General features: G+C 35.8%; 1 protein-coding gene and 1 non-coding gene across 2 annotated transcripts in view; both read right to left on the reverse strand.

The window, feature by feature from the left end:
- Positions 1-15,141, reverse strand: part of Pola1 (DNA polymerase alpha 1, catalytic subunit) — a 330,473-nt gene that overhangs the window by 263,889 nt on the left and 51,443 nt on the right. The window contains exons 21-26 of the mRNA XM_059250151.1: positions 12,524-12,653; positions 11,965-12,084; positions 9,880-9,979; positions 7,833-7,957; positions 4,353-4,502; positions 3,825-3,947 (exon numbers count right to left, since the gene is read on the reverse strand). Coding sequence (XP_059106134.1) covers positions 3,825-3,947; positions 4,353-4,502; positions 7,833-7,957; positions 9,880-9,979; positions 11,965-12,084; positions 12,524-12,653 — 748 coding nt within the window. The remainder of the gene's footprint in view (positions 1-3,824; positions 3,948-4,352; positions 4,503-7,832; positions 7,958-9,879; positions 9,980-11,964; positions 12,085-12,523; positions 12,654-15,141) is intronic.
- On the reverse strand, positions 8,627-8,754 carry LOC131900299 (small Cajal body-specific RNA 24). Its single transcript, XR_009376200.1, has one exon. It is a non-coding gene; the product is annotated as a small Cajal body-specific RNA 24 (non-coding RNA).

Consider the following 15,141-nt stretch of genomic DNA (forward strand, 5'->3'; position numbering starts at 1 on the left):
ATGATTGTTTTCATCAATAAAACTTACAATGCAAAAATCATCATTTTAAACACTAAATCTATTGGACTATTACAATCCTTTGGGCCAATTTTAAGCTTTATTTAGTATTCTCAAAGTGGTAAAAATCTAAAATATGAACATATTTAAGTCACTAAATGCCCTTCACATTATTGTTCACAGAATAATATCTTTAATTGATTAATGATCTTAGGGTGTCTATCGCCATCTAGTGAACAATCACTTCAATTACTACACCAGACACTTGACATTTGATAGTTGTCTTCATGGTTTAAATATTTGTTTGTGCCCACTCAGTGTTACCCACGCTGGCTTATTCAATTTCTTTTTTATGCCTCTTTATGCACACATTGAGAATAAAAACAAATATAGATGATATTGCTACAGATTAACTTCTAAGTGTCTATAAATGAAGTTTCTATTTCTTCTCTGGAAATGCTCATTTAATAATTTTTAAATAACTTGTATAATGTGAGGTTCCTACGTAAGATTCCTTCAACAATAACTAATTCCTCTATCATCAAGCAATTAAAAATTATGGGATAGTTGAAGTATGAAATGATGAAGTATGAAAGATCACACCTATAAAAAGACAATATTGATGCCCATTTGACATATTTTCACTTTTATTATAAACCTGTTTTTAAAAGTACAATTAGTAATTACTTGAGTATTCTAACAGACATAATCCATTTGATTACAGAAATCATTAGGTCATCAGAGCCAAATCTGCATGATCTCAACAAAACTCAGGACATACAAAATCTACTTAAAAAATAAAGACACGGAAGACATTAAGGCCATACCAAAATGCAAAATTTCATGCCTCCTCGGACTGTGCATTAATCCATATCCAAATAAAAACCCTTAGAATCTTTTCAAAAGCATGTCACCAGGTTCCCTTCTCATTTCTATTTGAACTTTAGTATTAGTTTAAACAGGAAGTTTAAATGCAAAAAGACGTGGAAGATCTTCAGGTTATTGTATTACTTTGTCTACTCTACCTTGGAACCAAAATCCCAGTTTAGTAAGCTGCAAAAGTATTCTAAAATCTCAACTTCATCCCTCCTACCACTTTAATAATTAAGAAATGCTTGACAGGTGTATGCCTGCAATTATAGCACTTAAGAGTCTTGGGTTCAAGGTCAGCCTATGGTATATGGTCATACACTGTCTCAAAACAACAATGGAAATCCTTAAAAACAACAGATTCCACCACATATAGAAAAATTATAGCAAAATCAAACATAGATTATCACTAGACTATTCATCTGTCAGTGCTAATAATTACTACCAATAGTTTAACAATCATTTTTAATTTTAGTAAATAACTTCTGAGATCTTTGGATCTGCCAAACTAAAAGTTGCAGAGGGTAGGTCTATTCTATACTTACTGTTCCTCATTAACTTCACATTAAAGACATAACTACAACAAGAAGGTATTGTGCATAGGAAGAAACACAGATGAAAAGGGAAAAGGAGAAAGAAGAAACTAAGAATTTGAATCCCATGATTATTTCTAGATTTGTCTAAAATTCTTTTTTACTGAAGTGAGCAGGGAGGTTTTATATTTTACTTAAGATATATAATCACTATATTTTATTGAAAAAGTAAAAATTTAGCTTAGTTCTGTTATTGTTATATGTTAATTAACAAAAAAGTAAAACGAGTTTAAATTCCCTATTAAAAATCCAGCGAAAAGAAAATACTGCCCTTAAAATACAATGGATTAGGGGAGTAGGAGAGATCATTGGACAAATTTGGGGCTTATCATTATCAACAGTGCCCTTTTAAGCTTGTGGATTTCTGAGCCAATGCAGAAAATGTAACAACAGGGATTTCTCAACAGCAAGAGGCACTCTCCAAGGGAGTAAATTGTCAACTATTGCCTCTCGTGAGAAACTTAAGAGTAACCTTGAGCCAATCTCAATAGTCAACCTATGTATTATCACCCAGTTGGGGCATAGTGAGTGCATTTCCTAATACAAAAATAAGATGGTATTCTATCAGAAGCCACTGGATACATATACAGAAACAAAATTTAAATAATTTTGAGGTAAACTTAGCCTAAGAATCTGAAAACATCTTTCTCTCACTTCAACTAGCCCCTAAAAATATCTATATATTTCTCATGTAAAAAAGAAAATAAAAAGTTCATGTCCTACAATAGATACTGAAAAGAATGACTGTCTAGGAATAAGGTAGAAGACAAAGCAGAACTACACTTGCAAAAGCTATCCTCTAATGGTGAACCCTAATGCAGTAAAAGACTTAGAATCAGGAAGATACAGCTCAATTCAAGGTAGCTACTTGTTCTCCTTTACCTCCCGAGCCTTAGTTTCCTCATCTACAAACAGAATGCTATGATACGTCCAAGGACTCTTGAGTAGTTTTGATATAATAATGCACAAAACAGCTCTTAACACACCATCATTATTTAATACATGCTTTGCCCTTCCCCTCTGTTCCTAACCCACATCTCTGAGATAAAGCTACAAAAGAAAAGTGACTTGAAAGATCGTGATGTTTGTTTCATGCCAGAACTGGATATATACAGGCCAATATTGTAGTCACTCTCCACATATTAGCTATTCACGTTTAAGTTCATTTTAATTACAACTAAATAGATGTAAAAATCCAGTTCCTCATCTAATCAGGAATAACCAAATATAAAATGTTCACCAGCCACTTGTGGCTAGAGGCTATTATATATGGATAGCACAGACAAATATCATTTCCCTATCTTAAGCAAACATTGTCCTGAAAGTGCCAAGTAACAAGCATTTTAAGCTTTGGAGGCTACATAAGACTTTATCCTGACTACTCAACTCTACCAGGTCTCCATTTTAAGAAAACCTTACATATAAAACACAGATAACAGGTTGGATTTTGACTATAAGCCAGTTTGCCAATCACCAATCTAGAGCATTCTAAGTCCAGATGTCCAGTATGAGCACTATGAACTATGTTTACAACTAAGAAGCCTTAAATTCAATGAAAGAAAACGGTATCTTGTGTAATTGACTGAATTCAATATTTAATATTTAAAAAGCATGGGCTTTTATAGATTATAAAAATAGAAATCTCTACACAAAGCATTAAAGTAGATGAACTTAAAATGTTCATAAAGTGAAAGTACTTAATGGTAATTGGACTATCATCCTCAAGTCAGTATGTAACTCCAGCTGTGACATAACCCTAGAATTCTGGATTCATATGCCCAACAACCTACTGAAAATGCCTAGAGATCTATTACTCAAAGGCAACACAAAGAAGACAGAGTTCTTCATCCCTCTGTCTGTTTTCTCCATCTTAATAAAAATAAAAGGCTTCACTTGTTATTCTCTTGATTTCTACCTTTCTCTCATATTACACATTAAACTAGTCCAATCTGAACCTAAGCTAACCTCCAAACATTGTCAAAGTCACCACCATCTTAATTATCTGAAGCAAGTTAGTTCTATCATATTCATCCTAGACGTTTGCTTTCCCAAACTATCCTCTCATCAACTCCAGGTCCTCTACTTTTGTTCCCTTTCCCCCACAAGTCTGGGTCAAATACAAGCTTTACATGTTTCACACTCAATCTTTATTGCCTAGAGGAAAGCCTGGCATACAGACATTCAATAATTGCACATACACATGCAGAACTGCCAAATGAAGTCTTACTCAAGTGCCTATTTGTCTCGAACTTGCTCTAAAGAAGGAGTATTTCAAGCTGTAAAAACTAGGCAATAAACTTAGTTCTCTCATATTGCAGCACATATTTACATATTTATTGATGTGAATTTTATTTTGTCATTTACCTCCCTTCCTTTGTATGTCACCAAGGCAGCCAGTGGTTTAGCATAGAATCTGCTGTAGGAAAATCCCAGGCAACCGTACATACTGTTGGCCGTGAGCTTCAGAGCCTTCTGTCGGATGTCATACTGCAGGCCAACAACGACAAATGATGAACAACACTATCTGTGGATACTTCAGCATTACAGTGGGTATCTTTCCAGATCACAATGAGAGAAAGAACATCTCAATATCGGGGGAGGGGGTATTTAATAGTCAATCTGTCTCCCCACATTCATGTTGCCCTACCATCTTAGAAGCAAGTACAAAGACTACACTGATTTCCCAAGATTCTGTAAAATCTTGCTCAGATATGGCCTTAGCAGCTAGAGAAGCCTTCCATTCTGAGGCAGTCTAGTGCATCTAAATGGTTATTATTCCAAATAAAATAAGCACATGTACTTGTCCACACCATCCTACTCATCCTAGCCCTCAATAATCAAGTGACAGAAGCTTAAACTGTCAAGTAAACATCTTGCAGTAGAAAGATTTACCTGAAGAACAAGGTCCGGATTTAAATCTTGCTGTTTCATTAGCTGTTTCACTTGTTTTCTCCGCTCTACCAGTTTCCGGATCTCTCTGGGCAAAATGCCCATATCTAAGTTTGGATCTGGCAACTCAGGGATCTGTTCCTGTTCCTCATCCTGAAAAACACACAATAGAAACTTCAGACAAATTAAACTTTGATAAAAAAGAAATAAACTTCTAAAGTAATATTTGACAAGTGCTTTATCCCATCACCACACCTTAGAAATCTTTCCTGTATGAGGAAATCAATAATGCATGAGCAGCCTCCAAAGGGGCTCATTTAGGTGTGGTGGTACCAGTCTGTAGTCCCAGGATTTGGGAGGCTGAGGCAGACAGATCATCATGAGGTCAAGGCCAGCCTTGAGCCATATAACATGCTCTGGGTCATTATGGGTTACAGAGTGAGTCCCTGCCTCAAAAAAAAAAAGAAAAAAAGAAAAAAAAAGCCAAACCAAAACAACAGAAACCACAAAGAACCCAAACAAGAAAAAGATCTGTGTGGTCACAGACCACTGTCCCCCTGTACCCAATTCTATCAATCAGCCTGTATCATTACCACTATCTCTTACCCTTGTTGTTACTTACAAATTTAGATTTACTGTAAAAGGATGGATTTTTACAAATGTGGAGCAACATGTTTTGGGAAAATTGTTTTTAAAATACAAATGCTAAGAAAGAGTCCTAAGATTTAAAAAAAAACAGCAGCTAAACTCTTGTTTTATAACATTTGTACAACTAAACAAAATGCTATGTTTCACAACAATTACTATAAATGCTTTTACTGTTAAAAATAAAGAAGTTATATACAAAATCAGCAAATCTCTTAAGATTTGGATCACATTTAAATAGGTCATGACATTTCTAAAAATTAATTCACATATACACACACATATGTTATATATATTCCTTAGTGTTTATGGAGTACCTTTTACCTATAAATTGCTTTGCAATCACCAGTAGAATAGCAACATTTTGGAAAGGCAATCAGCAATCTTCTTATATTAAAATTTACAGCAGGAAAAAGCAGGGAAAGCATTAGGGCTTTTTTCTTAAGCCTCCATTAATTCTATTAACAGGCTGCAAAGAACAGCCAGGCACAGTTACCCTTTGAAAGGTTCAAAATTAAAAATAAACCTTTTGGCTTAAAGCATGTCAAGTCAATGCCATTTGATAACCCAGCCTTTACAAAGTATCTGATTTTATGAAGATCAATATCATAAAATGAACACCCTTACAATACTAATAAGGACCTATTGTTTTCCAATATAGCACATGATGATAGCAACTCTATTAAAGAGACCTTGGTATACATTCTACTCTATTTACAGCAACTAGAGTCACATAAAAAGTAATCTGAAAGATTCTTGGGTCAGGAAATTTATAATTCAGCTGAAGCCTTACCACCACCTCCAGGGTGACACTAACTGCTCTGAAAACCAAATAAGGTGCTGTACATGAAAATGATAAAGAATTCATAAATTACTACATGTATAATGCTTCTTAAGATGACCTCGTGCGTCGGTCCACTCTATTATATATTCAGAACCCAAAATGAAAAGTTCAAATAGGCAAAACGTTGGTGGGCAACAGTTGTGAAAGCAGAACAATGTTAACTGTCACAGTGCTTGGGAAATAGCAGGACAAAGCCAAAGAGTATCAACGGCCGCTACTAGTTAGGGGGGTTGTCTATCCAATACTTTCCTTGTAAAATTATCCTCTAGTTCCACAGAGAGGTCCACTTTAGCAGTCAGATTTATAGTGAGTGAATCCACCCCCATGAACAGAAGTGATGGGACTAGGGATGATGACTGACTTGGGCAAGTCTATCAGATACTCTCTCTTCTGGGAATATGGAATTGGAACTGAAAAAAAAAACAATACCAGACATGTTGAAACTAAAGGATATATAAATTCAGAACCTGGAGGTCAAATGGGAAGAAAGCAGGAAGAAAAAGAAGGAAGGGACAGAGGGTGAGATGGATAAATGTGATGAGTAATAATGCTATGCTGCACTGAGACAGGATTATCGAGGAATGAAGTACTGGTATATGCTACAACACAGATGAATCTTATAAACAATATGCTATGTGAAATAAGCCAAACATGCACCAAAAAAAATCACATTCTATATGATTCCATTTACATAGAATGTCCAAAGTAGGCAACTTTACAGTCAGAAAGATTAGTGGTTTCTAGTGAGAAGACAAACCTCCAATAGATAGTTCCAAACTCCATGGTCAAAAAACAAACAAACAAACAAACAAACAAACAAGAAGACATGAACGTGGGAACGGGGGCTTGCAGAGAGAAAGGAGATAAAGGGTGTGGATGAGAGTAAACAGAATACATTATATACATTCACAAAACTGCCAAAGAACAAATTAATAAAAATGTATAGTAAAAAAAAATTAATGGCTGACTAGAGCTGGAATGGATAGAGGAACTTGATAGAGGTGACAGCAAAATGGTTTTTGTAAAATAATAGAGCTGAATGAAGTAACGATGTACAAACTATGAAGACACTAAAAACTATCACTGCACACTATAAATAGGTAGACTGTAAGTGAATTATAGCTCTACAACATTTTTTTAACAAAGACACAGAACCAGTCTAAATCTCTTTTTGGTCGGCCCTCCTTTTAGATGATGAAGAAAGTATATAATTAGGGACGGAGATACAGTTCAATGAGCAAAATGCTTACTGAGAAAGCAGGACGACCTGAGTTCGTATCACCACAACCTAGGAAAGAGCAGGCACATGGCCTGCAGGAATGTAAAAGGGTTCTTTTGGGGGTTTTTGTTTTGAGACAAAGTTTTTCTAGGTAGCCCTGGCTGTCCTGGAACTCACTCTATAGACCAGGCTGGCCTCAAACTCAGAGATCCGCCTGTTTCTGCCTTCCGAGTGCTGGGGTGAAAAGTATGTGCTGCCACCTCATGACTAAAAGTTCTTAATGTATAAGCCTCACAGACTAAGTTTGATCCCCAGAACCCACACTGAGGAGGGGTAAGTCCCGAAAGTTGTTTTCTAACCTCTACGTACACATTTACATTGATGCACAAACAAAAATAATGAATATTTTGTAAAGCCAACATGGTGCTATACCCCTATAAACCAGTTGGAGGATGGGAGACTGAGACAGGCAGATCCCAAGAGCTCACTGGCCAGCCAGTCCAGCACAAATGACGAGCTCCAGGTTTAGTGAGAGACCCTGTATCAGACATTAAGGTGAAGAGTGATAGAGGAAGACACTGGCAGTCAATGCCTCCACGCATACACGTACACACATGAATACACATGTACACAAAAACATACCAAAGAAACAATGTTATTAATGCAACCGTCAACAGGAAAAAGAAAAAACTATGATACAAACCCCTTTGGCTCTTTTCCTTCTTTAAGGAATACTTTTAACACTGACTTCAAGAGCCCCGAGTTGAATACAAACCTCTGTAGCTTTCTGCACCTCTAAAGCAACTCTTTGTACTGTTGTAAAACAAATGTTAAATTCCTGAATGATGGAAGGATATAAACTGTTGAAATCCAGGAGCAAAATGAACTTGTCATAAAAACCTGAAACAAAAAAGCCACATAATGTCAAAAGGAAAAGTCTAAAGAAAAGTGCCATCAAAATACCTCATTAAAAGTACTCTATATAGAAAATACATAACCATCCAGCACTGTAAAGCAGATAAAAATGGGGGGGTGGTAACTACAAATCCGTAAAATGACTTAGATTACAGTAAAAATTCAGATCACAAAAGAAAGGGTGAAAAGACTGCCTTATTTGGGAACCAGTGACAATCAGCCTGTTCCCCAGCAGTCCCAAAGCACATCATTATGTGCAAACACCTTCCCTTGTTAATTGTTTTAGAAATGTATCGCCGGGTGGTGGTGGCGCACACCTTTAATCCCAGCACTTGGGAGGCAGAGCCAGGCGGATCTCTGTGAGTTCGAGGCCAGCCTGAACTACCAAGTGAGTTCCAGGAAAGGCGCAAAGCTACACAGAGAAACCCTGTCTCGAAAAAAAAAAAAAAAAAATGATAGAAATGTATCACGTCCATTTCCCAAAAATACAGTTAAGCATTCTTTCCCACTACTCTCACCCCACCATAAATAAAAATGCAGTGAGTGGTTATATTACATATATATTTTTTACAACCTCACCTTCAAGAAATAAAATAGTCAGCACATTTACCTATACAAAAACTATACTTAAGATCAATCAAGAGATGAATATATAAATGTCAGTAGTGGAACGATCCACCCTCTCTTCTTGCAAAGGATGAACAGAAAGCTACTATATTTCTCTAGGACATTTATAAAAAGTTATCTTCATCTTGAGAAGAAACTGACAATATAAATGTCCACTGAAACAGAACTGCAAACTTGCATTGGGAGCTTACTCCTCATCTCTTTATCACACAATCCCACTTACTCCTTCTGCTCTTCTGTGGCAGATACCATCATCTCCTTTTCACAGAAAAGGAAACTGAGGTTAAAAGAAATTAAACAGGCAGCACCCAAACCAAAATCTGACACCAAAAGTATCACTCCTTGTCATTGCAACTAATAAAACTGCTTTTGTAAAAAAAAAAAAGTCTCCTCCTGAGTTACTTGATAAAATTCTGTGACTATACATAATCATACTATTGAGCTATACACACTTGGAAACAACTAAGATGATCTGAAAAACAATAAAGATGAACCTCTAAACATCACAATCTTTCCCTTCTGGATAACAAAGAAAAGGTGCTCTCCTATGAAATTTTAATTCAGTGGTTATTTTACTTACTTTAACATTGCTTTCCAAATTACCTGGCACACTGGGCAAAGATGAGGCCACTCTCACATAAAGAAGAAAAAATAGTTACGTCTACTACAGGCCAAACAGTGACCTCTATATTAGAGCAGGGATTGGAACTGAATAAAGACCAAATTTGAGTTATTGTGTATTTTTCTATCACCTATAAACTAAGAATTTTCTAAACAGCTAAAAAAGTAAAATATATATGTAAGATATATGAAATTTAAATTTCAAGGTATGTAAGTAAAACTGTATTGACATATGGCAAAGAATTTATACTAATTCCATGTTAGGTAACTAGTAAACTAGATTTCATATGCATAAAAGATAAAACTAAGGTCTTTAAGAAACCAGTTTGCTTACTTCCAAAATAAAACTAAGGTCTATTTTCTTAAGTCTAGCTCTATGTGAAGTTATTTCTTAATATAGTGGTTCTCAACCTGTGGGTCATGACCCCTTTGCAGGTTGTCCAGCCCTTTTGCAGGGGTCTCATAAGACCATCAGAAAACACAGATATTTACATTAAAACTCCTAACAGTAGCAAACTTACAGTTATGAAGTAACAACAAAATAATGTTATGGTTGGATCACCATGACATGAGGAACTGTATTAAAGGGTCACAGCATTAGGAAGGTTGAGAACACTATCTTAATATCAGGGGCAAATCAATCTGCTACCAAAGCTCACCAACTTTGGGATCCAAAACCAAGCCTCCGGCATAAGCTGCTTTCTTACGTCCTTTCTTGTATTTATTGGTATCTCCATCAATTTCCTCATCTTCATCTCCCTATTTCAAATGGAAATAGTCCATCAACAGCTAGCAATGAATTACGATACTGGGTTACAAAAAATATTTACTTTTACTTAGTGGTCCTACCTACAGAGAAAAACTATTATCCTAATATGTTCATGGATCCAAATGAATGCCAAGCATGGTAGTGTCTTAAGTAACTAACCAGTTTTCTGAATTCTGTATTTAAATGTCTCTGAAATTCTAGAAAATTCATTTAAGGGTTAGGGAAATAGCTCAGCTAACAGAGTGCCTGCTTAGCACTTACAAAATCCTGGTTCCATTACCAGCACTACATAAAACCAGATGTGTGATGACACATACCTGTAAGCCCAGTGTTTGGAAGCTAGAGCTAGGAGGATCATAAATTCAAAGGCATTCTCAGATATACAAGAAGTTAGAGGTCAGCCTGAGCTACATTAGACCATGTCAAATTTTTTAAATATATATGTGTGTATATATATATATATATAAATATGTGTGTGTATATATATACATATGTGTATATATATATGAGATAGAGAGCAAAAAAAGAAAACTTTTAAAACCAATAAAATTTAAAAAAATTTTAAAAACTTTTAAAATCAATAAAATTTTAAAAATTTTAAAATCAATAGGTATTAAAATGCTTCATGTTACATAAATTTTGAGATTGGAAAGTTTTTTTTTTTTTAATTAAATTCACTACTCTGGCCGGGTGGTGGTGGTACATGCCTTTAATCCTAGTACTCAGGATACAGAGGCAGGTGGATCTCTGAGTTCAAGGCCAGCCTAGTCTACAGAGCAAATTCTGGGACGGTCAGGGCTATACAGAGAAACTCTGTCTCAAAAAAAAAATCACTACTCTGAGGCAAGGGGATAAAACATTCTACTCATTCATTATCATTATTCTAATTAATATTATTTTTATGATATGAGGTCTTGGCATGTTATTCAAACTTCTGGGCTCAAGCAATCCTTTTGTCTCAACCTCCCAAGTAGCTGGGACTCCAGCAAGTACCATCATGCATGGCTTATTGTCAGTATTAGTATGGATTCCTTAAAATAAGTATGCCCACAAAATGAAAAATCCATTTCCAAGTAGTTTACTAACAGCCAACATTCAACACCTCTGCAGAAGTTAAATAGATCTAAATTAATATTTGCTGTACTATTTTCAATAATGTGCATAAAAAATACAAGAAATGGAGTCACACTTTAACATTCAATTACCATTCTTAATTACTATCAGTGCTGATAAATTGGAAAATAGACTGTTTTAGTTCCAAAGTCATAGAATATACTTCTGAAACCTGATTGGTGTCATAATCACACTAGTAGCAGGTTGTGTGTGCCCATTCTCAAAATCTGAAAATTTGTAAGTGTCAACATGACTCTACAAGCAGAAATTAGCAAGTCACCACATGTGTCAAGAGATGAAATACTATGAAATTACCTTTAGGTAATACACACATGCACACATACACACACGTACACACATATGAATCATAAATTAATTTTGTGTTTAGTCATAGATTCCCATCCCAAGACTTCCCATTACATATACGCAAACACTCTAAAATAAAATAAATAAATCTAAAACACTTCCAACCCCAAGCATTTTGGATTAGGGATACTCAACATATCTATAAACTACAACACAAAAACAAAAGCTCAAAGGTTAAAGCAACAAAAGGTTTAACTGATATTTAGCTCTGGGTAAATCTTAGTGGGGGCAAATCCTTTCTATCTATGGTCATTTATCAAAGAAGTCTAATGAGGTCCTCAAAGACATCTCACAAATAATTTTGCCTCTACAGAGAAAAGTAGAGAGGGAAACAACCACACAGACACAATGGAGCAAGCTTAAGAGTAATCTTAATTTACAGGGAATTACTAATAACTTTAAAAGCAGATGTCAAAGCACTTTTTAAAAAAAGACTACCTATGTAATAAAAAGGAGGAATAAGAAAAGGAAAAGTACTATACAGTTTTGGACCCACCAGTTTTTGCTGAGATTTTCTGAAAATCTGCTTGTCAGGCACAATATAGTTGTTTTCATAAAATGCATGAAGCAACAAGAACTCGTTTCGTTCAGATCGTCCACCCATCAGTGTCCTGGACTATTAAACAGAATTTTTTAAACTTTGAGCTCAAAACCATCACAAACGAAAGCAATGTTGAATCAGTTAATTTAATCATGGAACCTCCTTCAACTACTCATAGTAACAAAGGTTACTTTTTCTAAACTATTTCTAACTTTCTCTTTAAGCATTAAGGGAGAAAAAGGGAGCTTAAAATACTGTCAGCGTATCACTTCACCAAAAGCATCCAGATGTTAGAGATAAGATCCTTATGTTCACCCAAATCTCTACATACTGCACCTGGCATTCCTCCCTTTCTCCCAACCAGTTGTTCCTTTTACAAAAGAAGCCCAGCTTTCAGAATCCCAGCTCCTCATTTTATAAGCATGCATTTAGGCTCATTATCCTATAACAACTATCCCAAGTAAACACTGACTCTACCAGGAAATGCTTTCTCCCCTTTCGAAGTTAAATTTACCATAATGTTCCCGGCGACGTTAGTGATCTGCAATGCTAACGGAAGAACATTTAGCTCACACATGATCTGCAAAATGAACCTGGCATCTTTCCAGATCTGTTCCAACAGGTACAACAGATGAGAAGATTCACTGGACAGAAAAGTAAGAATGAAACAGAATCGAGTAATTAAAAGATACAATGACTATAATCAAAACTTAAAATATTACAAGCAATTTTTGGTGTAAGTAACTTCAGAGCAATGGAACCTTAGCTTCAGAAATTATTTAAAATAAGGTGGCTAAATAATTAGAAATGCATTTATACCACCAATCCCAGTACCCTTCTCTCAACAAGAAAAATCCATACAGTGAAATTATGTGTTAACTATAGCTTAAAATTTACCTAGTGTTAACTCTAACCTAAAAACTATCTAAATCCTTTTATTCATTCAATCAGTAAGTATATATTGCAATGCCTACTATGTATCAGGCACTGACTAAGATACAAATTACTGTCTTTGTGGGGGAAACAGAGTATAAAAAGGAAACATAAAAAGAGAGTATTTATACAATGGTAAGTAAGTATTAAGGACAAACAAAGGGGTAAGAAACAAAGAAAATTTAAACTTTCAGGGGCAGAAACTGAATTTTTACTTAGAGAGCTAGGGGAAAAGTCACTGAAAACAAAGAACAAGAAATGACAGGACAGGCCTTATAGATGAGTATTTTAGGGAAGAACATTCCAAATAAAAGCACAAAGACTCTGAGTGAGGCACCAATCTAGCAGTTACAGGAACACAATGGGAGTCGCTATGGCTGGATCGGGGCGTTGCGAAAACAGCAGCAGAATAACAGAAAATCAACACCACAAAGACACTATATAGGACCCAGTACACTAAAGTAAGGACTTTACTCTGAGTAAAGGCAGTATCACTAAGAAACTTTGATCAGACAATTTTAGCAGGATTACTCTGGTCCTGGATTAATTATGAAGAGACCTGAAGAGAGCAACAAAATTAGTACATAAACCCACTGCTCTGATTTCACATAGTTTATTTCATTTGAAACTAGGGGGTAGGGTTTAATCCCCATTATGAAGTACTATGGAACATACAAGGATAGACCCTCAGACCTTGGTGTTCTTAGTACCATCAGCTACCATGATGTGCTACAAATACTAAGGTACTTAAAGATGAAGCCATTGAGTGTCCATGACTGAATACTGGTGACTTTATAAGTGAGATTAGAGAATATAGACATGAATGTACTTTTCACACACTAAATGATACCCTGAACAACTACACGACTCTGTCAGAAAAAATCCATCAATCTTGTACCTCCAGAACCATACACCAAAACAAACCTCCTTCCTTTTTACCTTATCCAATATGTGGTATTGTGTTGTTATCAATAGAAAATAGACTAAGACATTCAGTAATTCAGGGGAAAAGAGTATGGTGGCTTAGGGTAGGGTAGGTTCAGTGAAGGTTAAAGAAATACTAGGAGCTTTATTTAAAAGACAGGGCTGAAAAAGTCCCCTGATGGATCAACTGTGGGATATAAGACAGAGGAATCAAGGATGTCTAAGAGGTCTGGGGTAGAAGATGACTTTGAATGCTTCCAGACAGTCATGAACATTCATAACTGTCATTGATACAGTTATGATAAAGACTAAAGAAAGAACCTAGGAGAGAAAAATCGGTAGTTCAGTTTTTAACAAGCTGAAGGTTCATACTAGATATCAGGTAGGTGAATCTAGAATTTGGTGAGAGGTTTAAAGCAAAGAGACACAGTGGGAGGCAATAGGCCAAAATACCTAACTTAAATTATGCATCAGACAACCTAGATAGGAAAAACAGTCAAAAGAGAAGTAGCGGAAGGACTCAGGAGAAATAGGCTTAGAAAAGGGCCATAAGTGAACATAGCTGGTGGCAGTGGCAAACACCTTTAATTGCAGCACTCAGGAGGCAGAAGCAGGCACATCTCTGTGAGTTCAAGGTCAGCCTGGTCTACCTAGAGAATTCTAGGACAACCAGAGATATATAGCAAGACCATGTCTCAAATAAAAAAAAAAAAGTAAGCATGGACATAGTGGTTCAGATCTGTAATCCCATTACTCAGGATTCAAGTTCAAGATTAACCTGAACTACACAGCAGGATCCTATCTCCAAAAATCAAAAGATGCAAACAATATGCCTAAATTACTTGCTTGGTTTTTACATGTCCAAAAATGCCCACAGTGATTCCTAAATACATGAGTTAAGGATGAAAATCTAAATTCTTATTAATTTACAAATTACTATTAGAAAACATCAAGAAGACAGATAAGGGAGATGGAGGTCTGTAGTTGGCTTTTTTGTTCGTTTGCTTTTTTTTTTAACTTTTTGTGGGCCCACCACCCAGCTCCCAAATAAATACATAGAGACTTATTCTTACTTATGAATGCCTGGCCTTTAGCTTGGCTTGTTTTTAGACAGCTTTTCTAACTTAAATTATCCCATTTCTCTTTAACTACATTTTGCCTCTGGGCTTTTTACCTTTCTTTACTCTATAAATCTTTCTTCCCTTCTTACTCCATGGCTGTCTGGACCCTGGTGTCCTCCTCCCTCCTCCTTTTCTCACTCCTCCCTCCTCCCTC

Source organism: Peromyscus eremicus, chromosome X, assembly GCF_949786415.1.
Source record: "Peromyscus eremicus chromosome X, PerEre_H2_v1, whole genome shotgun sequence".
Lineage (NCBI taxonomy): Eukaryota > Metazoa > Chordata > Mammalia > Rodentia > Cricetidae > Peromyscus > Peromyscus eremicus.